Source organism: Drosophila innubila, chromosome X, assembly GCF_004354385.1.
Source record: "Drosophila innubila isolate TH190305 chromosome X, UK_Dinn_1.0, whole genome shotgun sequence".
NCBI lineage: Eukaryota > Metazoa > Arthropoda > Insecta > Diptera > Drosophilidae > Drosophila > Drosophila innubila.
In genome coordinates, this window is record NC_047626.1 from 22,076,678 (window position 1) to 22,101,440 (window position 24,763).

At 38.7% G+C, this 24,763-nt stretch overlaps 2 protein-coding genes across 2 annotated transcripts; both read right to left on the reverse strand.

Annotated features, from left to right (window-relative positions):
• Positions 1 to 1,825: 1,825 nt before the first annotated feature.
• LOC117779951 (phosphatidylinositol 4-kinase alpha) lies at positions 1,826 to 15,352 on the reverse strand. The gene is made up of 10 exons (XM_034616310.1): positions 14,978 to 15,352; positions 14,487 to 14,697; positions 13,362 to 14,408; positions 11,785 to 12,283; positions 9,295 to 10,260; positions 5,634 to 7,402; positions 4,351 to 5,267; positions 3,584 to 3,772; positions 3,270 to 3,516; positions 1,826 to 2,810 (listed from the first exon to the last, which is right to left on the reverse strand). Exons 1-10 carry the CDS (start codon positions 15,065 to 15,067, stop codon positions 2,425 to 2,427), a joined length of 6,321 nt encoding a protein of 2,106 aa, XP_034472201.1. The 5' UTR covers positions 15,068 to 15,352; the 3' UTR covers positions 1,826 to 2,424.
• Positions 15,353 to 15,878: 526 nt separating this feature from the next.
• LOC117788300 (translation initiation factor IF-2) lies at positions 15,879 to 17,025 on the reverse strand. Its single transcript, XM_034627034.1, has 2 exons — positions 16,037 to 17,025; positions 15,879 to 15,972 (listed from the first exon to the last, which is right to left on the reverse strand). The coding sequence occupies exons 1-2, from the start codon at positions 17,023 to 17,025 to the stop codon at positions 15,879 to 15,881; spliced, it is 1,083 nt and encodes a 360-aa protein (XP_034482925.1).
• Between the last annotated feature and the right edge of the window lie 7,738 nt (positions 17,026 to 24,763).

Consider the following 24,763-nt stretch of genomic DNA (forward strand, 5'->3'; position numbering starts at 1 on the left):
CACCACACTCACATACACACACACACAGAGAGATTGAGAGAGAGAGAGACACACAGGCAGCAGAGAGAACGAACTGTGACGGCGGCGGCAGCAGCAGCAAAAGGGGCGCCTTGTGTAACGCAATTTCTTCTCTTGCATTAGCACAAATACAATGTGTGTGTGTGCGTATTAATTTGAATGTTTTGCTCAATCCCCGCTGCTCTCTCACTGACCACAAAAATAAAAAAGAGAAAAAATGTTGGTTGCTAGAATTGCTTTTCATTTATGTACAATGTCCATACATATTGTATGTGTATATAAATGTATATATATATATGTTATATATATACATATATATACATACTTGCATATGTATGTATAACTTTTCTTTCGTTTTTGCGCTGCTATCATTTCTTTCTTTTCTTTTTCACATACATATGTACTTCTTCACTGCTTTCTTTTAGCTCTGCTGCCGCCGCCGCCGCCTCACGCACACGCACACAACTGCACGTAGCGACACACAGACACACATCGAGTTAAATATACATGCATACATACATACACACATACACTCGCACACACACACACATACACTCGCACACACACACACATACACAGAGGCACACGCAGAGCGCGACCCGCTGCCGCTGCTTTTTTTTCGTTTCGTTTCGTCTTTCGCTATACACCTTGCTTCCGTATATACTTTTTTATTCGTTGTCGTTGTGAAAAAAAAAAGAATCGCTGTTTGTACAACAGACATTGTACAAGATATTTCCTTTTTTTATATATGTATATGTTTGCGGCACTTCTTAACTTTTTAACACAGTTTTTTTGAATCAATGGCACTTTTATTTTTTTTTTGGTGTTTGAGTTTCTTTTTTGCTCTTTGGGTTTTTTTTTAAATTCGCTTTACTCGCTCTACCTATACGCTGCTGCTTCTTCACACGCAACACTTCTCGCTGCTATTTGCTATTGGGGATTTTGCTTCATTTTCGTACATTTCATTTGCGTTTGCTTCGTTTTCGTTCTAATTACTTTCGCTGTTCGCTCACACACACGTTGCTTTTTGCTAGTTTCGTGTAGTTGTACATTTTTTTTTTGTTTTTTGGCACATTCGGACAAGAATAAGGAAGAGAGTATTGTGTATTATGCGTATGCTTTTTTGTTTTTCGTTTTATCGACTACCTTTTTTTGCCATTTTAATATGGCGGCCGTGTGTGTATTGTGCACAAAACGTCGCTACTGCTTGGGCTGCGCTGCTGCTGCAACAACAACAACCACAGCGAGCCAACACTACTTACACTTTCACTAAACGAAAAATATTATGCGCCGCGCGTTCCACGTTCACGTTCGTTCGTGTATGAGAAGCAACTAAACGACGAATGAAGTGCCAAAGCAAACGAATGATAATGAAAAGAACATTGCACGATAATTATTCGATATTGTAGGCGTACTTTTTTAGCTTCTTTGCTGCTTCTATTCTTTCTACCAGTTCGTCTGATCCAGTGTTGCCAACTTTTTAGTGAAAAGAATCATAAGTTGCCACCCAGTAAAAATTTGCGATCTGGCTCGATTCTTTTTACTAAAAAAAAGGTACATTTCCAGCTGAAATCGCGATACAAAGTAGCAAAAAAAAAACAGTGTGGCAACGTCGAATCCCAGAAAAACGAACGTCTGGCAGTCTTCTATTCTATAGGTTGACAACACTAATGTAGTCATGCTTCTTCATGTTTCAAAATTAACGATGGCCAACACTGGTCATCGACTCAAAATTGCGTTAACAGCTGTTAAGCGACGAATCTCTGCTGCAAGAGAAAACCGCTTAAATTAAAAACATAAACTTGTCTTTTTTTGTCCAACAAACATTGCAAAGTAGCTTGTATATTTTAACATTGTTTTGTTCGAAACAAGAAGAAAAAAAAGAAATACATGTGTATATATATAAATATATATATATATATATATATATATGTATGGATAATTACACAGTGGTTATGTTTACAATTAGATAAATAGTTATGTAGGTTTCTCGCTTGTTTTAAATATGGAATTATTTTGGGGATTTTTCTTTTGCCCGTTATTATTATATGTATATCGTATATATAAGTAATGTTAAGTATTATGTTTCGTGTATACGTATATATGTAGGTAACAAATACATTGTACAACATATTGCGCCTATAATTGATTTAGTATGCATCGTAAAATCTTCGAAAATGTTTTTAACAGCTACCCAATTTCAAAAACAAACAATAAATTATATAATAAAAAAAAACATTAGGAAATTAATAAAGCATAAGAATTGCCAAATACTACATACATAAATACACAATAATACAATTAATAAATACAGCATTTGGCTAATAATTAATACCCAACCAACAACAAAATGGAAAATTAAATATAACCCAGTACTATGTATGTATACCCTCTGTGGCCCACAATTTAGTAGGGTATCTGGTTCTGATAGTACTGGATCATGTCGTAGGTACGTGTTCGGAAATTCTGATACGAGTTGCGTATAACAGCGAGCATGTGGGCAGCTGCTTCCTTGTTGTTCTTGGTTGCCACAAAACGTTGCTTCAGCAAATTAATTGTCTGTCCCCGAAAACAGGGCAAACCCGTGTCGAGCATTAGCGATACCAGGGATACAATGGCATCCTGATAAGGTCGCACTGCCAAAAACGCCTGTACGCAAAGTTCACAGAACCATTTAAAGACTGGCGCCTCCATTTTGCCGCCCATTATCATGACCATTTCGTCCGTGAGCTTCATGTCGGGCTCGAAGCCGATGTTGCCGCCGGGTGACGATTCAAACATGAAGCCAAAATCTGTTATACAAAAAAGTATTATACAATTAAAAGTATTTCAATTGAAAACTCGTACAAAATTCAAACTATACGATTCAAACATAAAGTCAAAATCTGTTATACAAAAAAGTGTTATACAATGAAAAGTATTTCACTTGAAAACTCGTACAAAATTCACACTGTACGATTCAAACATGAAGCCAAAATCTGTTATACAAAAAAGTGTTATACAATGAAAAATATTTCAATTGAAAACTCGTACAAAATTCAAACTGTTTTGAAACAAGACTAGATGAAAAAATTTAAATTCTAGTTTTCTAAGAATTCGGTAAGTTCGTAAAATATGAAAAAAAAATGGAGAATAAATGAGTTCCAATTTGTTGATCATCATTTAAAGGAATAATAATGTGCAGAAATTAGAACAGTTCGGAATACCAAGTGATTTAATGCTAGAGATTTTATGCGATCGTTGAGGCTTACCAATGTGTATAATGTGTCCATCCTTGTCGATCATAATGTTGCCATTATGTCGATCCTTAATTTGCAACAGATAACCGATGAGGGAATAGGCAGCCATCGATTTGACAAAATTGGCGCGTGCCGCCTGGAATTCCTTGGAGCTTTCATCGCCATACTGATGCTGGAAGTACTCGGATAGACCCGAATCTGTCTGTCTGCCCAACTGATCCCGTGACTTGGCATTCGGCACACACTCAATGACGCCACACTGCCAGAAAGAGACGGATTGATTATGAGACGTTGACTCATCATTTACATTAGGTTGTGCTACTTACACCTGGTGCTGTGGCAACCACACGATATGGGAACAGAAACAGATCGAGGCCAACTTGTTGGAAGATATTCTTAAATATGGTAATCACTTGCAGGGCGAGCATATCCTGACGCACATCGTCGCCCACTTTAAAGATGGCCGCTTGCCAGGATTCCACGCCCAGTGTCATGTGTGCATCCTCCTGTGAGTTCTTAACACATACATAAGATAGAGACAGAGAGAGTATTAAAATGAGAGAGATAGACAACAATTAAATTGCAAATAAAAATACCATTTAAAACAATTTAAAATGAGCTTCAGATTGTTTTGAAAATATAAGTATGTCATTTTGTAAATTCTATACGCATTTTTACTATTTATATTTTTTTAATCAGTTTTGATCTAGTTATAACAGTTTAAAGTTGGTCAGACTTCGGAGTTTGTCACTTACAAGTCAATCTTTTTTTCCAATTCTTCATGATTTTTTGCAAATAATTAATGGTCTCAGAATCAAGTTTAAAGTCTTTTTTTATACTAATTACGATATAAGGAGTTGATTATAAGTAAAAGCTTGATATTCAAGTTTTCTAACTGAACAAAAAAATAAAAAATTTTCCGATTTATATGATTCATATAATAATATCGAATAATATGTTTGTCCTGACTGACTACTGACTGACTGAAATTTTGAAACAACAAAGTTGAGATAAAATATAAAGAAAAATCTTTTCGCAATTTAAGGAGCAGCTAAAAGTTGTCATTATAAATTAATAACGATCATCAACTTACTGGATTGTTGGACACCTCCATGGCGCGTGTTTCGAGCTCGGTGATGCCACAACGATAGACCCGGAAACGTGCCAAATACGGCGCCTTTGCCGCACTCTGCATGGGTGTACCGCTGCTATACTCAATATCCAGGACCATGGCCTCGGGATTGGAGGGTAAATAGCAGCCGGATTGAACTTTAATGCGACTCAATGCAGCTAGGCAGGCATTCTTTCGTTCGATGCCCTTGGGAAAGGAACGTATCTCACCCGATACCGCTGTGATTTTGCCAAAGAAATCGAATTCACGCTCGTAGAAACGTTTCGCGGCACCGGAGAAGGAGGCAATGATATTCTGTGAGAGTAGATCCAATGACTCATAGATATAGGGATCACGATGCAATTGATCCTCGTCCATGTACATGTTTGTCTGCATATTCCAGATCAATTGATGTGCCACAATCTGTGAGCGCTTCGATATATTCTTAATGAACTCCACCACATAGCCCATTGTATCGTGTCGGAGAGCCTGAACCAATTGTGGTATATACGGCAGCACTGATTCCGCCGGATATGAACTTAATGTCTTAACCGCATACTGTGCGGTCAATGGATGCGATGGATATTGGCGTGAAAAGTAGGATAACGCCTGAATGGGCGTCACCGCCGACCACGAGAGAATGTAAACCAAATCGGGACTCTCCTGCAGTAAGTTCTTTGTGGTGCAAAGATATTTCAATGCCTCGGGTATGTGGCATACGGCTATTGGATCGGAGCACACGAGACGCGACACCTCCTCGTCAATTGTCTCCGCATTCTTAATCCTCTGTGGCAGGAAGACGGCCAACGCCGGATTATAACACCAGGCGAGACGGGCGTAATCTCGCCACACGTTCGGTTTGTACGGACGATTGCGCCACTCCGTGATCTGTTCCTCGCCTGAAAGCGGGAGACAAAAAATATATTTTTAAATTATGATTTCTAAACTAAAATTGAAAACTTAAATGTAACCTTTTTTAGGTAATAGAGGTAATAGAAGCATTTATAGAAGGAATATAGGGCAGAAAAGGGTGTATTATGGCGTATATAGTTGAATCAGATGGATTTGGGGAGTAAATGGAGGTAATAGAAGCATTTATAGAAGGTATATAGGGGAAATATGGGTGTATAATGGCGTATATAGTTGAATAAGAAGGAGTTGGGGAGTAAATAGAGCTAATAGAAGCTCTTATAGAAGGTATATAGGGCAGATAAGAATGCATAATAATCCATCCATTATTAACTAGTTATTCTGGTAATATTTACCTGGCACTATCAGATCGGTCTGACTGTTGGGATTATACCAGGTGATAAGAAACTCCAGCTCCACAGCGAGCAGCTCAAGAATCAAATTGCGTTTCTTCATGTAATCCTTATCGTAGGAGTCCTTCTGGTATTGCAGACGCTTGGAGCGATTCGAGCGCTTCGATAGCGTCGATGTCGAGTGGGGAATGGTGTTATACCAGCCGCCGGTGTTGCCTGTGGCGCTCATGGAGCGTCCGTAATCCGCACCGCCGCTGATTAGGGATGCCGTCTCTGGATTATTACGAACCGCCAGCATTTGTGTGGAGCTCACCGATGTGCTGGTTATATCATAATCCCCCACCTCCGAGGTGACCAGATGCTTCTTCTCGCTGCGCATCGTTTGCCAGAATTTTAATAGTATTAAAATATCCTCGAGCAATTGTTCACGACTCTGATTGGGACATGTGGGTGGACCGCAAAAATAATCCAAGGCATTTGAATAGATGCGTTCGCGTAGTATATTTCTGGCCAAGGATTTGGGTATGGTGTTGCCTTGCAGCAAGGATAAACCACACTGCAAGAGCTTGAAGCGACAACCGACTGTGGACACCTGACGATTCTGTCGACTGCTCTTGAGAATGGGCAAACAACGATGCAGTAACAAGCAAAACATTTCAACCTTATCGCGATTACAATATTTGGCCGTGTCAACCATTTCCGACAGCAACTGCAACCAGATGAGATGCGGGGCAATCAATATGGGTTTACTGACCAGTTTGCAGCCCTCGTAGGCAGCCAAGGGATGTGTGATTTCCCTGTCCCAGGCAAATAGACCCATGCGTTTCTCAAATGTCGTTTGCCAGGCGCTCACCATTTCCTGTATGAAACAAAGCTCCAAATCCTGTCGAGCTGTCAATACCCATTGCCAGCATTCCACAGCGGTTTCCATTGCGGATTCCGTGAATAGTTCCAGTTGTGAGCTTGCCACCGCATGCAGCAACTTGCGATCGATCTCGGCACAGATTATCAAATATGCTGTGGCACGCCACAAGGCGCCACGATGTCGTGCATCACTTTTCTCCGCACAAGCGCCCCAAACATCGTTGACCAAACGATCGGCGAGTCCAGCTTTATCCTGTTCACTCAGCACGGACAACAGACCGCTTATTTCACCCGCATATTTACTGCGCAGACAGAGCACGGAGACAAATCGCGGAGTATCCGAGTTGACGCAACTGGGACGCTTGCTGAGATTGCTTAGCGTATTGCCCGGCTGCAGGGTGCCACTATTGACCACCGAATCAAAGGCCAACGCCAAGCCGCTGTGATGGGCCAACACTGGTGTCGGTATCTGATTGGGATACTCCTGCAAATGGGAACGCGTTGAGCGTGGCGCCCATTTCATTGCCTCATTGACAATCCCCTGACAGCGATCTGCGAAATCCTTGAGGCGAAGTTCCCTTGCCGGCAAAGAGTCCATCAATTGCAATGTATATGGTGTGGAGACAACTCTCAACGTAGGTGTCTCCTCATTCGGATCCAGAGATAAGGAGTAAGCCAACAATTGCAATATGTCCAACATGCACCACAGCACACGACGATTCCACAGTAAATGGGGAAAACGATCCACCAACTGTGATAGATATTGATCTGCCACCAACTGAATCTGTTTGTGAATGTGATTGAAGTAGACCAACAAAAGTGTCGCCTGTGATTCCAACACCTTCTCTCGGATCTCGTCGTGCGCGTACAACACATTGCGGAACTTCTCAAACACCTGATCCGCCACACTATATAAGGGAATACGAAGAAATCAAAAGATTAGTTGATAAAACCAACAAAGTGCTAAAGATATTAAGATCCTAACCAGGGAATCAAACCGAAACAACCGGTATGTCCCGAAATAACTATTTCGGTAAAGGGTTCTATTTCAGTTTTTGTCTTTCGGTTCCGATACAACACATCAATTTCAAAACATTTAAATGATGTCGTTTTATAATAAATATGACATCGAAATAAATAGCTAGACCTAAAGCAAAAAAAAATTTTTGAACGAATTTAAAAATATTTGAATCCACAATGAATTAAGAGGCCAAATCATGATCAAAATGACATTTCGATTGAAAATCGGTTGAGTTTTGATCAAGTTATGACAGTTTGAAGTGGGTCAGACTTCGGAGTTAGTCACTTTACAAGTCAAAATTTTTGTTCGATTTCACATGATTTTTTACAAAAAAATTAAAGGTCTCAGAATCTAGTTTAAAGTGTTGTTTTATACTAATTACGATATAAGGAGTGGATTAAAAGTGAAAACTTGAGATTTAAAATTTTGAAATTTCAAAATTTCAAAGGGGGGACCCCTACCATCAAAATCGAATCTTGGTCAAAAATAATAAAATTTTCTAAATGAACAAAATTTGAATACAGAATGAATTTAGAGTCCAAATCATGATCAAAATGACAATTTACTTGAAAAACGGTTCAGTTTTGATCAAGTTATGACAGTTTGAAGTGGTTCAGACTTCGGAGTTAGTCACTTTACAAGTCAAAATTTTTGTTCGATTTCACATGATTTTTTACAAAAAAATGAAAGTTCTCAGAATCAAGAAAAAAGTGTTGTTTTATACTAATTACGATATAAGGAGTTGATTAAAAGTAAAAACTTGAGATTTAAAATTTTGAAATTTCGAAATTTCAAAGGGGGGACCCTTAGCATCGAAATCGAATCTTGGTCAAAAATAATTAAATTTTCTAAATGAACAAAATTTGAATACAGAATGAATTTAGAGTCCAAATCATGATCAAAATGACATTCCACTTGAAAATCGGTTCAGTTTTGGTCAAGTTATGACAGCTGAAAGTTGGTGAATTCCTTAACCACAACCGTAACGGTACAAACGTTTTGGTATTCGGTTTTTGACAGAAAATTTCCATTCGGTTACGGTTTCAGTTACGGTACTAAAAATGAAACGGTTAGTTTCGGTTATCGGTTCCGGTGTTATGCCCTGATTTAACAGATTTTTCCGATGACATCTATATGATATAGTCATCCGATTTACTCAGTATATATAGGACCAATTTTAATGCAAATTCTATCGGTTTGGTTAGGAAATCTCAGAAATGAAAATTTTTTCCTACTAAAACTGGAATTTCGATCAATCGTTCCAATGATAACTATATGATATAGAAGTCGAATTTCAACAAAAATTAGTTAGGATGTAAAAGGCATGAAACAAGTCACAATCTGCGGGATTGGTTTAGATAAATCTAGAAACAAGCAAGAATTTCATACTAAGCCTTAGTTTCCGTCAATCGTACCTACATAGGAACTTGCCTATAGAAAAAAGACGGACTCGTACTAGGTTTCATTGAGGTAGCTTCAACACAATATTTTTCGCCTAAATTGTAATTTCTTAATAATATTTTTCCTAATTTTTATTACCAAATTACATGCTGCTTAAGTTGTTTTAAATTTTTTTGTTTTCAGTTTTAGGAGACCCATATGTATCATAAAAAGGGTCTGGTTAAAGATAAAAATGTCAATAAAATAATATGAGCTTTAATTGCCTGGTGAAATCTAAGTAGAATTCAATCTCAGTCTATTTTCCTGTCAGAATTTTAGGTTTGTTCTTTTTGCCAGTATATTCAGTTCTTGGGTAATATAATCGACCATTGCACTCACCACTTGACGCACTGCCAGATGCCCGTTTTATCCTTCTGCAATGCGGTGTCACAGAGATAGCTCATGATGGGCTCCAGACTGGGCTCATCGGCATTCTCGACGCGCAGCATCTCCAGCCAATAGACGCTCAACAGGTACGTGCACTGGGCAAAGGATAATTTATTTATAGAAGCCGCCACATTGTCCGTCGAATGCTCAAGAAGCATAATGATCTGACTGCGAAGTTCGTTAACTGAATCGCTTTTAATAGCCAGCGTATAGTTAAGTTCCCGCATATCCGATTTGTGGGCCGTTTGGGAGATGAGGAGCGGCGACTTGGCGGCAATTTGTTGGACACCTTGATACCAATCCGCTGGCCATAAGCGGGCATTTGTGAAGCCCATGACAACGCAATAGGCCCAAAAGTCCTTGAACAATTTGTGTAGACGCTGGCGGGGATTCTTAATCGGAGGCAGACGACGCATGAGGACAGCGATCACGGGTATAAGCATGCCCAGATTTCCAGCACGTGAACTGGCCTTTTGGGCCCCAGGCGTATTGTCATACGATCTCTCGCCATCCAATCCAATTTGAACAAATAATTCGAGCAATTTGCCAAGTAGCTCCAACATCTCGGAATCTCCTTGAATATTCGCTGCAATATTTCCCAATGCATTCACAACCGCATCCGACACGTGATGGAACTGTTTGCGATGCTCTGGATCTGAGGTATATGCCAGAGATGCCGATTGTACGGTTACGCGAGAGAACATCTTCATGATCTCATCAAAGATATGCGTCTCACACTGCGAGATGATCATGCAGCCCAACTGATCCACAATCAATGCATTCTGCTCTGAGGGCACCTTACAAAAGCGTTGGATAAAGAATTGCAGAATATTCTGTGTCGTCTTCGAGGTGTCCTTCAAGGCGACAGCCACATGACCCAGCATCACAATGATATTCAAGCTGACCAGTGTCGATTCGCTGTGAATTAAGATTGGGATTCGATTAGAGATTTGCTAACAGATTAAAGTTGCTGCATTTAAAACTGCTTATAAATTATTTACCAACAGATTGCATACATTCACAGCTGATCATATTATTACACACAATATAACAATCAACTTTCATACTCTAAAAATATATTATATTCAAAACTTTGCCGAAAACTGGACCGATTTTCAAGCGGAATATCATTTTGATCATGTGTTGACCTCTAAATATATTCTGCATTTAAATTTATGGGTTCGTTGAAAATCGAAATATTGACAACTCGATTTCAACTCTATGACTTTTATGCCGATCTATCGGGTTTATTAAATCGATTTCCAAGAAAAATCAACAACTCACTGGGGCTTGTTCATCGTAGTTAATTTACAAAATTAAGTTTGGTCTTTCAATTTTTCGTAATAAATATCCTACAAAATTGTCAATGTTTAAATAAGGCATGAAAAAAGAAAATTAAGATTTCTAATAAAAGTACGCGTCTATTTTGTTTTTTCAATTGCGTTTTCAAATTAGAAAATCATTTTTGAGAAAGACTCGATATTTGCAACTTGATCTACTATTTTTCTTATATATATAAGGTTGTAATATAATATATAACGTAAATATAAAATTCAACTAAAAAACGAAAATATTTTTTAAATCCACTGTAGTGTAAATAATGTTCGTGCTAAGTTTTAATCCTTACACTTTATAGGCAGTTAAGTAAATATAATAGACTTTACTTCATAGTGGGATTGGGAGGGAGCGAGGTGAAGGTGTGGTTCAATTAAAAAAAAATAAATTCTAAATTAGTCTAACTAAGGTTCCCGACAAATTTCAACTGTTTAGCTATACATTTAGAGTTTATGCAAAAATATGGAGCTTTTTTCTCATAGTGCATTAGACTAAATGAATAACTTTCTCAGTATTGATCAATAAATCAAACTGTGACTAACAAAATAGTTGTCGGTGAAAAATTTCTTTCTTTGAACTCATGATTCTAAAATAAACAACATAATAAAGGTATATTTTGCTTACTTATTTATTTATTTTTTGTCAAGCTATAAGCAGCCGACACTTAACTAATCATTTAAATTAATAAATAAATTAAAATTTTACTGTGTAATGTAAATGGAAATATAAATATAATTATTCTGGGAGTATCTTATTATATAAATTTCTTTAAACGCAGTTTGAAATACGAAGTAAGTGGTTGATCAGCCAAAAGAGATCCTAAAAATGTCTTTGCAACCGCCTAAATTAAAATATTACATTAAAGAGGAACTGGTCTGCACAAAAGAAGATCATGTGTTGGTGAATAATCTGGTTTTTAAGGATATTAAAGAAAGAGCAGCAGATTCAAGAGTATTTCGAAAAAACTCGGATGCAGAATCACCTAACTAACCTAATTATTTTCTTCTACCGATTATTTCTTCATGATCGCACCTATGTAATTAATTTCTCTCTCTTGCTTAAGTCTGAAATTCATACTTCATACACACATATTTGCAAAAAACTCACCTCTCGTGCTTCTCCGCCGTAAACAGACGATTGGAAACGTTGGCAACCAAAGCAGGAACACAGAATTGATCTAATGTGTGGGCGGCACGTAGAGCAATCGATAGATTCTCAATTGCCGCATCTCGTAGCGCCTCAAAGGCGGCATAACCACTGCGTCCAGTGCTGCCAGCCTGTTTCTGTGTATCCCCGAAGATGTCGACGACGGCACGTGAATCGGAATGTTGGACGACAATCTTGAAAGGCGTCAGTTCCTTTTCCTTTTTCTGCAGCGCCATCGTTTGCATTGCATGGGCATGAAGCTTCCCGAGAATGGGACTTGGATCGACTAGAAAGTCACGTAGATACGATATCGATGTGCCGGCAATATTTGGAAACTTTTGGGCCAATTTTCCCAATCCCTCCAGGCAGACCATCAAAAGGGGCATATGATCCATGACGATCTTATGACTTAGCACCAGATTCAGCTTCTGCGAGAGGCGTCCGCATAGTTTGTCAGCCTCTGTGAATGATAATAACGATTACTATTTGAATAACTAATATTTTCGATTATGATGGGGATCGAGGGAGGGAAGAAACAAAGGCTCAACGGAAACGGAAACAGAAAACGACAACCTCAACTTGGGATTGAACAATTTGTGGCATGCAGCGCATGAAACAAATGATATTTTGATTGCGGGGGGATTCCCCTCTGTAAACATGCCGTGAGAGCAAATAGAAACTTGAAAATAACGAAACAACGCAACGTAAATAAATTATAAACAATTGTTTGACGGAGACAGTGGAGTAGGTAAATCGGTAAATCGGAAGTGGTGGGGTTGGGGTTGGGGCGACAGGAACTGCTCTTGACCTTTATTCAATAAAAAATGCAAGCCATTTTGCAAGGATGGCACGTTATAGTCGACGTCAACTGTAAAAATATTCCGTATCAACTCAAAAAACACAACTTAAAGTACAAAACAATTTAAATAAAAAGCAATCATCGGTTAATGCCGAGGATTCAGATAGGATACAATAGCTATGACTAAAAAAAAACTTTTTAAATAGCCCTGGCATATATATATTTTTTATGGAACATTAGCTTATAGCCAATTTAGAAAGGTTAAATGGAAGTCTAAAAATTGATTTCGAAATAAACCAAATTAATTTACAAAATAACTAGAAGTTTTTGGGTCTTTATCTAAGCTTAAGTTTCTTCGGATAGATTGTAAAAATATGTTATATATATAATAAAGTATATTGACTGAGACATAGAGCTTTTTAAAGTTGAAAATGGTTTAAAATCTGTTTCAAAATATTTGAAATCGAACTAAAATCAGTTTCGAAAAACAGCCAATTATTCGATAAGATTGGTCAACACAATATGGAATGACTTTCGATAGAAGCTTTAACAAGTGTAACTAACAAAAAAAAAAAAAAGAAATGTATATTATAAATTGCTAAACTAATGAGATATGAGAATGAAATCAGACGGACTTTCAAACAACTGCAAAGTCATAAAATTAGCTATTGAAAAAGAAGAAACCAAAAATAAACTTAAGATGATAATTTGCAAATGTGGAAACTAGTTCCATTCGCACCTGTTTCATCACGTATGGCCCAAACGAGGAGATCCACACAGGCGGCATTGGCCATGACATTGATTTTGTATTTATTAACGACAGCAATGCCGTTCTCTTCGCGTCGTTCCCGCTCCTGATCCTGCTGTTTGTTCTGCAGTTCCGTTTGGCCATTGAGAAAGAGACGCTTGACAAACTCCTGGACATCCTTGGTGAAGGGTGTGGGCAGATCCACTTGATGTTGCAGCAATTCTCGCAACAATGTCACCAACACCAAATTCAGCATCTCCGAAAAGCTTTTATAGCAATTGCCATTATTGAGATGCAATGAAAAGATATCACTGCCCAGCTCATCCAAATACTCGAGGGTATCTTTGGTCAGTAGCTTCTTGGAGACGGCAAAGATGGTCTGTAAATGCTGAATAGGGAACGGCGGGACACGATACAATGGTCGGATGCCAGTTTTACTCGGCGACTCACAAATGTTGACACGCATGTGAGGGAATTGATTAAAGCTGGAACCATAACGGGTGAAGAAATGCGTACGTGGATCATACGGCACTGAGAAATAGCTTTGCAATGATGGCTTCTGTTTGCTGCCCAGCGAACGCATTCGATGCTCCTGATCAGCCGGCGTCTGACTGTGCGCCAAACTGCCCGACATGGAGCGTGGTATAATGGGACGAAATTGTGTTGTCGCCAGACGTTCGCTGCTGCTAAAGGAGCCATGGCAGTTGGTGCTGCCGCTGCCGCCGCCAGCACTGGAACGCATAATGGGCAACTGTTCGGGCGGAAAGATGCGACAGAGCAGCGGCGGATCATTGCTGGCATATCGTCCCATGGAACGTGCCAGTCCAAAGAGCAACGGCACCGTCGCATTGCACAGCACATGAGGCGATGGCACTGAATTGCTATCCTTGCTGGGCTTCACAATGTTCGCCAGCGTGCCCAACGTTTCCACCTGATTCAGTATGATCTCCTCCCGTGAATCTGGACATTTGGCTGCAATATCCGAGAGCAGTGTGTTCAAACAGAAGCTAAACTTTTCCGCTGCCGGTATGCGCACGCCTGTAAAATGTAGAAATGTGTCAAATGATTGCTGCCTTATATCAGAGATTAGGGATTAGGGTTTCAGGTTGGACTTACGTTCGACTTTGGTACTGCGCTCATCATGTATTCTGGCCTTGGGCAGACTCTTGGCCAATCGCAGCAGGTAGGGCACAATTTGGGATTCATGCTGGCAGCCGCCTTCCAGAAAGTAAATGCCCAAGGCAACAACCGCATCCTGGGCACGTGAATCCAAGCAAAAGACACCCGATGCATTCTCCTGCGGGCAGTAGCGAAATAGCGTTTGCACCTGTGGCGGCATATATGTCAAAGGTCAACAGGGGGCATATGACAACAACGATAATAATAATTATAATAACAACAGCAGCAGCAGCAGCAACAACATTCATTACACGCATGTCTGTTTTGGCCCAAGGTCAACGTTAGTTGCGCGAAAAATTCGATTTTCAATTTGCAGGCTACACACAGCCCACTCCTCTCACAGGCACACACACACACATACACCCACTGAATGATAACACAGCAGCCCACTCTCACTGCCCACTCCCTCTGCCCTTTCCTTTACCGACCTTGTCCCATGGCGTGGGCTGTATGCCAGCCAGCACGCGGGCTAAGCAGAGCACGGTGCGCTGATACGTATACTTGTCCGAGGCGGTCATCTTAACGCCTCTGTCAACTGTCGTCTGCTCTTGTTGGCCGCCTCCGGACTCAGCGTGACGTCGTTGTCGTCGTCGCTGTCGCCGTCTGATTGCAGGAGACGCACCCGTTTATGTCGCTTAGCTGGCTTAAATGCACTTTATTGGATATGATTGCACACGTATACATGCGACACGACACGCGCACAATTTTAATTCGTTAATGATTTATTTAATTTGTTTAAATATTGCTCATTAAACGTTCGTCATCGTCAATCGTTCGAAATTTTTATTGTTTTGCTATCGAGAGTATCGAGTACATATGGCACTGCTATTGCAAGTACTCGGCTCGCACTGCACGTGCTGCCAACTGTTGGCAATGGCTAGCAAGTGGGCAGCACTACTGCTTAGCTGCTCCACACTGAACGAAACTGCTCCACAGAGGCAACAGTTGGAAATATGTACATTTATTGTTTTGCATTATATTTATATTTTAATGCGGAAACTTTGATATATGATTGTTAGTTTATTTTTGAAGATAAAACTCAAGTTGTCTGCATTATTTTTTGTATTTTCCTTGATTGGTGTTATGTTTGTCGTCAATTAATCGCTTTCGTTTAACGGCATAAAAAGTGGTTACTTTTTCTTTTTCAAATTTGAATTTGAAAAGTAAATGTAGTTTTATTGATTGATGGAATTCGTTGTATTGTGACTTAATAATACTGACAATATTATATTAAATATTGCACATTGTTAACATACTTATATAAATACGTGTATTTATGATGACTAACAAAAAAAAAAACAAAGAGACAGGGCCCCATAGATTTTGGTCTCACTCGCGCCAATTGCCAATGATCTGGGATGAGGGCACCAATTCCAGTGGGCCTGGTGCATTGGCCAGGAATGGCGGCGGTGGTGGCACAAATCTGCAAATATAATTTAATATGAGCATTTTTACGATTTGGATGAGCACATGGTTTCCATGCTTACTTGGGTCGGCTGACTGGAAATTGATGCACTGGAGCATGCTGTTGAATTGGTAGACTCATTGGTGGTCTAAAATTGGTGCTCTTCGATTTGACATTTATGAAATTGGCCAACGGTGCAATTCCCGTGTCCACGCTTTCCAACGTGTTGCGCATTACGTGAGGCTGGGCGGAACGTGGGCGTGGCTGGGCGCCAGTCATGGGCAGCTGCATGTAACGGAAGAGTCGCGGCGAGGCTTCCTCATTTGACTGGCCAATCAAGTCCAGGTCGGCATAGTCATTGTCAAAGCCCAAACCAATGCGAGCAGCTCCGCCTCCTCCACCTGCAGCTCCTGCTCCTCCTCCACCTGCACCGGCTCCACCATTTCCACCTCCACCGCCAGCAGCAGCTCCACCAGCTCCTCCAGCTCCGCCTGCTCCACCAGCTCCCCCTGCGCCACCAGCTCCCCCTGGTCCACCAGCTCCTCCTCCACCAGCTCCTCCTCCTCCTCCATTGGCTACTGCCACAGGTGGCGTAAACATGGCCGACAGCTGTATGGGCACAAAGGCGGGCAGTTGCACAGTGACCGGTGCACCTGGTGGAGGCAGCTCCGGTTCTGGTGTCGGTGTTGGTGTCGGTCGTGGTCGAGGTCTTGGCGTTGGTCGTGGACGTGGACGTGGTGGTCGCACCGGACGTCTTGGCGGCGGTGCTGGTGGCTCAACCGGTTCGGGAGCCGGCGGCGTGGTATCGTCCTCAACTTCCTGCCATGCTTCGAGCAGCGTCAACAGCTCATCCTTGGTCATGTGACCCATTCCAAATGGACTAAAGCTACTAACTGTGTTCCAGCCCAAAGAGGAGGGTGAATCGAAAACCGAACGTGGAATCCGCGCGAACAAAAACTGCTGGACAGCGAGGCTGCCACAGAGCAGTTGGAGCAACAGGCTCAGTCCCAGGAGTCTTGTGGTCGTCGTCATCGTCTTGCTGCTGGTTGTGCCACGTTTGTTGATCCCCATTGAAGTCGCCTCGCATTTATATACCCATCTTTCGGCAAGTATATGGCCCATGATCCAGTTTAACGCCTGCCTGTCTGCCTGGGCCGGAAAACGGAAGTGCAGGCTCGCTAAAAAATGAATAGCAAAATGAAGTGAAGTGAAATGAAATGCAAGCCAAGTCAAGCCAAGCCAAGCCAAGCCAAGCCAAGACAAGCAGCGGGTGAACTGGTTAATGCCACGCCAAAATGGTCACTCTAATCCATCGCGCAGACATTTACCAAAAAACAAATGCAATACAAGCCATTGCCCAAGTCCAAGTCCACGTCCACGTTCACGTCACATATTCAGCCTGTCAGCGAACTACTTTTATGCATACCCTGTACTCCTCGAACTGCTCACATGGGGTAGCAACAACTTGAGCGTAAGTATGCAACAGACAGGCTAACCTACTTACTTATGTTGTTAGCCTAGAAAAATCACATTAGTATAAGCAATGCGTATCAAAAGATTAATCTATACTAGAGTTTTTATGCATTAGAGTGACCATATTTACCTATGGTCAAGTTCTTTAAATGTATTGCTTATATACGCTGTAATGCGGCATATGGTGAGTGTTGTGTGAAATTTAAATAACTTATACAAATTAGGGTGACCATAAATTTGGTATGTCCATACTCTCCATTCTTATCTACCATTTGGTAACCTACTTACTTGTGTGGTTATCTATATTAGTATAAGCAATATGTAACAAAAGATTAAACTATACTAGAGTTTTTATGCATTAGAGTGACCATATTTATCTATGGTAAAGTTCTTTAAATGTATTGCTTATATACGCTGTAATGCGGCATATGGCGAGTGTTGTGTGAAATTTAAATAGCTTATACAAATTAGGGTGACCATAAATTTGGTATGTCCATACTCTCCATTCTTATCTACCATTTGGGTAAGTTTGTAGAATGTGATAAGCAAAAAATATATATTATTTTTGCGGGTTTAAAGGTATAGAGTGACCATATTTTGCATGTATTCACTTTTATTCAAATATTACAAACGTTAAAATACTGTCAGTACTATCTGCTTGAATTACAGCCAATGTTAAGCGCATCTCTTAAGATTTTAAGAGTTAGGACTACCATATTAGGTCAGAACGGTCTGCCATCAAATAATTTGGCTTTACATAGGACTATGTTTATCTATGACTTGCTTTAAAGTTTACGCGACATTATGTATGTGATTCATATATGTATATCTGTAAGTTTTACAGGGTATCATCTAGTTCTTCCACAGTTTACACACTTGTTATTGCTGCTGTTAATGGCCAACTGCCCAGGCCAACAGCGTGGGCTAATTCCTGGATAGGCGCCGGCGGCTGAAACCAGTCGCATTGCAAATTGTAACGAGACAAAAGCTTCGTTGTATTACATTTTGCAGTTGACCGGTTCTTAGTGATGGGCGTGTGTGGCGTGACACGCAAGTTAGTTGATGCGATATCAAATGAAAATGAAAAAAATTATAGGAATGAAGAAAATACAAAATTCAATATTTAATCTTCAACAACATCTAGTTATACTGTGGAAATTAGGATGATGATGCCTATGTGTAAAATATAGTTAAAATAGTATATACAGTGGTCGGCATATTTATTTTGACAAAATGTAAAGTTAAATCTACTCATAATTTGAACTAACTTAATGAAGATTTTAGCAGAAATGAAATGGTCAAATTTTTCTAAACCCACTAAGTACATATTGAATATTTTGAATTTATATCGACGTAGAATTTAGTCAAATTTTTAAACTTTTTTTTTCGGGCTCAAGCAAAAAATGTTTTGATGCAAGAAGTTTCTTCAAAAATTCGAATAGTGACTGCAAAAAAGTGACTTTCAAAAATCTCTTTGCACATGATTTTTTGAAAATTGCTCAAAATTACTAAAAATTACTATTTTAGCCACTTTTTCCTCCTTTTCATACAAAATTTTTCTGAGATCATCCCATTCAAAAAATCATAATAAATCAATAATAAATACCCAATTTATATGTTCTTCAGCAAAAAAAAAATTACTTAAAATTTTCTGAATTCTTTTAAATTTTTCTTGTTCCATTAGACATTGCAAATTTTAAAAGATTTTCTCTTAATATAATGATTATTTTGTACACTTTAAAAACGCGGTATCCTTCCTCAATCTTTTCTCCCATTGCTAGCTGTGCGTGACACGCGTGCATCTCTAATATGGATTTCGATGTTGATTTATGTCGCATATCTGACCAACTTGAGGAAGCGTTTGTTACAGATTAATGCGAACAATACATTCATGGCTACTCGTAGTTACATGTTTACTCACAGTTATTCGTAGTTACGAGTACCCGATTAATTCAAAACGCATACTAATCGAAACGAAATTAAACGGCTATTCGATAATGGACATGAAGAGAATTCCAGGTATGTCTAGTATAAGATCCTATAAAGAGTTGATCGGGTAATAAACATAGATACTATGCAAGAGAATATGTTTATTTAAAAAATGGCTGATTTTGTATATTAAAATTAAAACCTTCAAAATAAGAGTAATGTTGTGATTTGTGAATATAAATTAAGAAAATATTGTTATTTAGATCAACATATGTTTGAAAAAAATTAAAATTTATTTCCCAAAATTTGTACACCTGGAATTTGTTCCTTTTATCCCTTTAATTTATGAAATTCTTATTTTATACTATATTCATTAGTAATACGCATTCTCTATTATGTAGTATCTAATTTATTTACTTGACAATAAACTTCCATTAATAATATTAACTAAAATATGTGGAACTGATTTCAAATTAGATTTCAACAGACATATTTGATGAGATGTAAATAATTAGGAATTTACATACATTATGAGAGTTACGATAGCTCCCGAGGCTATTGCTCCCACATAGCATAGAAGCTGTTGGGATCGTCCATTGGGCTGGGTAGAGAAAGGTGTCGGTGGCGTTACGACCGGATTAAGATTGTCCACGTAAACAATTCCATATGTAAAACTGGCCACAACGAGGGCACTCAACAGTGGAGCCCAGATAATGCCAAGTTGCTTTACGTTTTTGTCATTTATATAGGGCATTATAAGATAGCCAATTGATACTAGACCAAGTAACAGTAAAATTACTTTGAAAAGTCCTTGTTTTGATCCTTGTTGCTTTGTCATCTTTTTGAATGTTAAAATGCCCGTTTTCCTGTCTATTTACAAGTAAATAATTTTTTTGAATATATATTGTAATATATAAAAATTTTCATTCTCAAAATATCTTAAAAAAAACCAAACAGAATAGACTCTCACAACTTAGAACCACTCGGTTGTTCCATTGATGTGCGTTCTATGGATCTTGGTTTTTTTGTATCTTAAACTCACCTGATATAGCTGATTACTTCCTTTTACAAATGAATTTCCTACTGGAATGAAGCTTCTTCGTAAAATAATAGATTAAGTGACTTTTATTGATTAATCCTTTTTTGGTTTAGTTATATAATTCTTTTGACAGTTTTCATTTCACTGTTTGCTTCGATCTGCAGAATTTTATACTATGACAAGCTGATGTCATGAAATTCATGCACACGAAACGTGTTAGAAAACTCGATAAAACTCGATATGAAATTACAAACATTTTCAAATTCAATTGAATCGTGTAAAACTCTTTACTTTTTAAATCGAGCATAGAAATTGCAGCTGACAGTTTTTTTTTTTCGAACTTTAACAACTTTAATCCCAAAAGTTTCTTAATAGGTTTCAAAAATTAGCACATGAATAGTTCATATACCAAGCCTGAGTTACCTATTTTCCACTGAGGAGGCGCTTTTGTGAAAACTCCGAAATGTATCCTGATTCTTTTTAGTTTAGTTGATTTTAAATGTCCTTAAACCTGTCCGACCTGATTAACATTTTATACATACTTTCTTTAAATGTAAATATCCAATTTACAAATATTAATATTACCTCTATATCTAAAATACTGTTTGATAAAATAGTTTTTCATTCCAGTAGGAGGTCAAGTTTAAGAAAACTTTCAACTTGTGACCAAGTTACGTCATAGAGCTATTGAAATTTAATGAGGTTTGATGCTATTTCCGTCTGGTTTTGGTATCATTTTTATTGTTGTTGTTAACTGTGAATAATTTGGGGTGCATTGCAAGTGTCGGTAATCGGCTCTCGACTGCGTTACGCATTCATCACTTGACCCAAATCAATTGCACAAAACAGCCCAATTGTTCCACTATGCAATTGTCCCACTGTTCACCTGCTTCAATTGATCAACTTTGCCGGGGAATTGGACAACTAATGACGTCCCATAACCGACAGATGAATGAGAAAGAGCCAAATAGTGTGAGAGGAGGAGAGAAAAGAAGGCCGCATTCAAAATTGATAATATCAGTTGTAGTACATGAATAATGAATAACTGAATAATGAATAATAATGCCTAATAACGCGACGACGATCCTCATTACATAAACGAGGCGCATTGCACCAATGATTGCCCCCTCCCCACAACACCCCTTTTCTCTCCTCTCTTCTCTCTCTCCTCCGTTTCTCAACTCCACCTGCTAGCAATTGGCGCAGTCGCAGTCGCAGTCGAAGTGACAGACGATGACGATGTCGAATTGGCGTTAATTGTCGCAGCTCTTTACCACGGTGACAATGTTTTCAATCATTGCCCCTTTGCACAGTGGAACCAATGTTACAAAAATGTAGCTAATTTTAATTAAAATATAATTGCCCAATGACTACTATAAATTTGTGTAAGTGTAATAAATTAATATTATTAATGCTCGTTTTTTCTTCTATAAATAATATATGTTCTTGATCTGCTTACACTAAAATTTCCAGTTGTAGAGATTTAAATTTTCAGGATATGAAATCTCTGAGATACACCCTGATAAAAATAATGTTCAAAAATTAAGATTTTGGTCTCAAATCTAAGAATTTAAGTCTAAAAAATGCGTTGAGAAAATAAAATTCTTAAATTAAGAAAACACATCTTGGATTTAAGAACATTTCTAATAAGACCAAGTTTTTTTTTAAGAGTAAATGTTTTTAAAATTAAAATAAAAAAATTAAATAATATTTGTTATATATATAATATATTTTTTTAATGTTGACTTTTATACAATTTATTCTGTCTTGGTAATTTTATAAATATTATTTTAATTTGTTACGAGTGGGATTCGAGCCGCCGCCTACTGCTTTACAACAAATGCGGTATCTCAAACCAGAGCGCCACGGGGCCACTATTTTTTTTTCATATGAAATAATACATATTTATACTTTTCGAACAATTTAAAATTTTTTAAAAATTATTTTTATTCATGCATTAAGAACTTTGAATTTTTAGATTAATATTCTTAGTATTAGAAATATGGTTTTAAAATGTTCCTATTTCAAGAACAAAATATTTAAGATGAATATTCTTGATTTTGGAAGTTGGTCTTTTCTATCAGTGTAGAGAATTGTTTTGATATGTACCACAGGTCGGATCTGTCCTACAAATTTTGTTACAGTAGGAAGTTAAATAATAACTTAATATTCTATGAGTTTTATTTTTTTTGCTCGAAAATAATGATTATTACTTAGTTTTATTTTTTTGATCAAAAGTAATCATAAGTAAAATATTAAAACGCATAGAATTATAATTATTTCTTGAGTTTTATAATAAAACTTATAATGATTACAGTCCCTACAAATTATAAGATGTGAAAACTCTTACTTTTATTTAATGTTTTGCCCACTGTGCAACGTTATCCCGTTAACGCTTAACAAGATTGCCAGTAACTGCGATGGGCGTAGCGTCCGTTTAAAGAGGTGTGAGTGAGTAGTCAGAGGAAGATGGGGGGTGGAAGGGAGGGCGATGGGGCAGAGAGAGTAGTGGAATGGGGAGGAGGACTTTAACTCATTATGCAATCGCGACGGCGCCGTTGCGCCTAATGCGATTGAAGTTGAAGACCTTTTTGGGGGCCCCCAAAGTCTCGACTCGTGTAGACGCGTCTTTGACTTTGGCTTTTGGTGTCGTCTGGGCCAAAATTGCCAAACAGTAAATGTGGCCGAAACAATTGCGCTGCTTTCCATTGATAAATCAGCAATGTGTACGGCAAACACTTGGCCACAAATCAGACGCTTTTACCAAGCGGCTTCTTCTTCATCTTTTCGCCCTGTCTCTTTCTAACCTACTGCATGTCTTTCTTTGTTTTCTTTATGTCAGTTAACGGTGGGAGTTGCAGTTGAGTTTTTAGTTTTAAGTTTTTGTGTTTTTTTTGGCAGAACCCGTATGCAAACAACGATGAGAAGAAGAAGCAGAAGCAGAAACTGAAGACGGCACCCTGACCTGGCCTAAGAGTTGTGCTTTGCATAACAGCAACAATGACAACGGCAAGAAAAACAGCAACAACATCAACGGTGGCAGCACTTTTTTTTTTTGGCTTTCCCAGCGAGTCACGACCGGCGCAATTTTCTTGTCAAAGTCTAACGAAATGCGCGGCACACGCAACAAAACGTTGCAACAACAACAACAATAACAGCAGCAGCAGCAACAACACCAGCAACATCAACAACAGCAGCAGCAACATCAAAAGAAGTCAAGAAGCCAAACAAACAACAACTGGCAAACGCCAAAAAAAAGAAGAAAGAAGTAAAATGACAACAGCTACAACATCAACAACAACAACTACAGCTAAAACAACAACTACAGCTGCGGGACGTCAGCATCACTCAGTCGACGTCGCAGCTGACTGCAGGCAGCATCGGTAGCGACAGAGGCAGCGACGTCGATGATTGCAGCGTGCTGATAACAGGCAAATGGAGTTTAAAGCTAACGGTATTTCTCAACCCAGCCGAAGATGAGATACACTTTGTGTAAGTGGGAGGGAGACAGAGAGGGAAAGAGAGAGAGAGAGAGAAAAAGAAAGGGATTTTGAGACAAGTTGAGTGAAAGAACGATAGCTGAAAATATGGAAAGAGGAAAAAGGAGAAAAAGAAGGGGAAGATATATAAAAAGAAGAGAATTTAACAAAAAAAGAGAGAGAGATAGAGAGTAATATAGAGAGAGAGATAGAGAAATATAGAGATAGAAAAAGAGAGAGAGGAAGAAGAAAGTAAGTTACAGAGAGAAAGAGACAAAGAATCAAAAGAATAGAAAATAGAAAGAGATAATAAAATAGGAGAAAAGAAAAAAGTGGGAGATATAGGGGCAGATTTTGGGGGAGTAAAGCGAAAATCAGACAGAAAGATAGAGATTAAGAGAGCGTAAAGAGAAAATCTATAAATGAAAGAGAGAAGAAGAGCGAGAACATATAGAGAAAGAGTGTGAGAGCGATAAATAGAAAAAAAGTAGAAAACGAGAGAGAAAGAGAGAGAGGAAGAAGAAAGAAAGAAAGTCATTAATATAGAGATAAGGGGACAAAGAATCAAGAGGGTGGAAAATAAAACAGAATAAAATATGAACAGAAAATAATGGGAGATATAGGGGCAGAATAGAGGAGAGAAAAGTGAGAAACAGACAGAGATAAAGAGAGCGTAGAGAAGAAGAGAGAGACTGGGAGAGATGTTCTGTGGATTTCGGCAACTTTTCTTATTGTTAATATTATATACGTCTGTCTGTCCGTCTGTCCGTCCGTCTGCTTGAACGCGTCGATCTCAGAAACCATAAAAGCTAGAGACTTCAAACTTGGTATGTAGGTCCTGGATACCATAGGCAGATAAAGTTTGTTTTTATTTTTGGATCGGGCCACT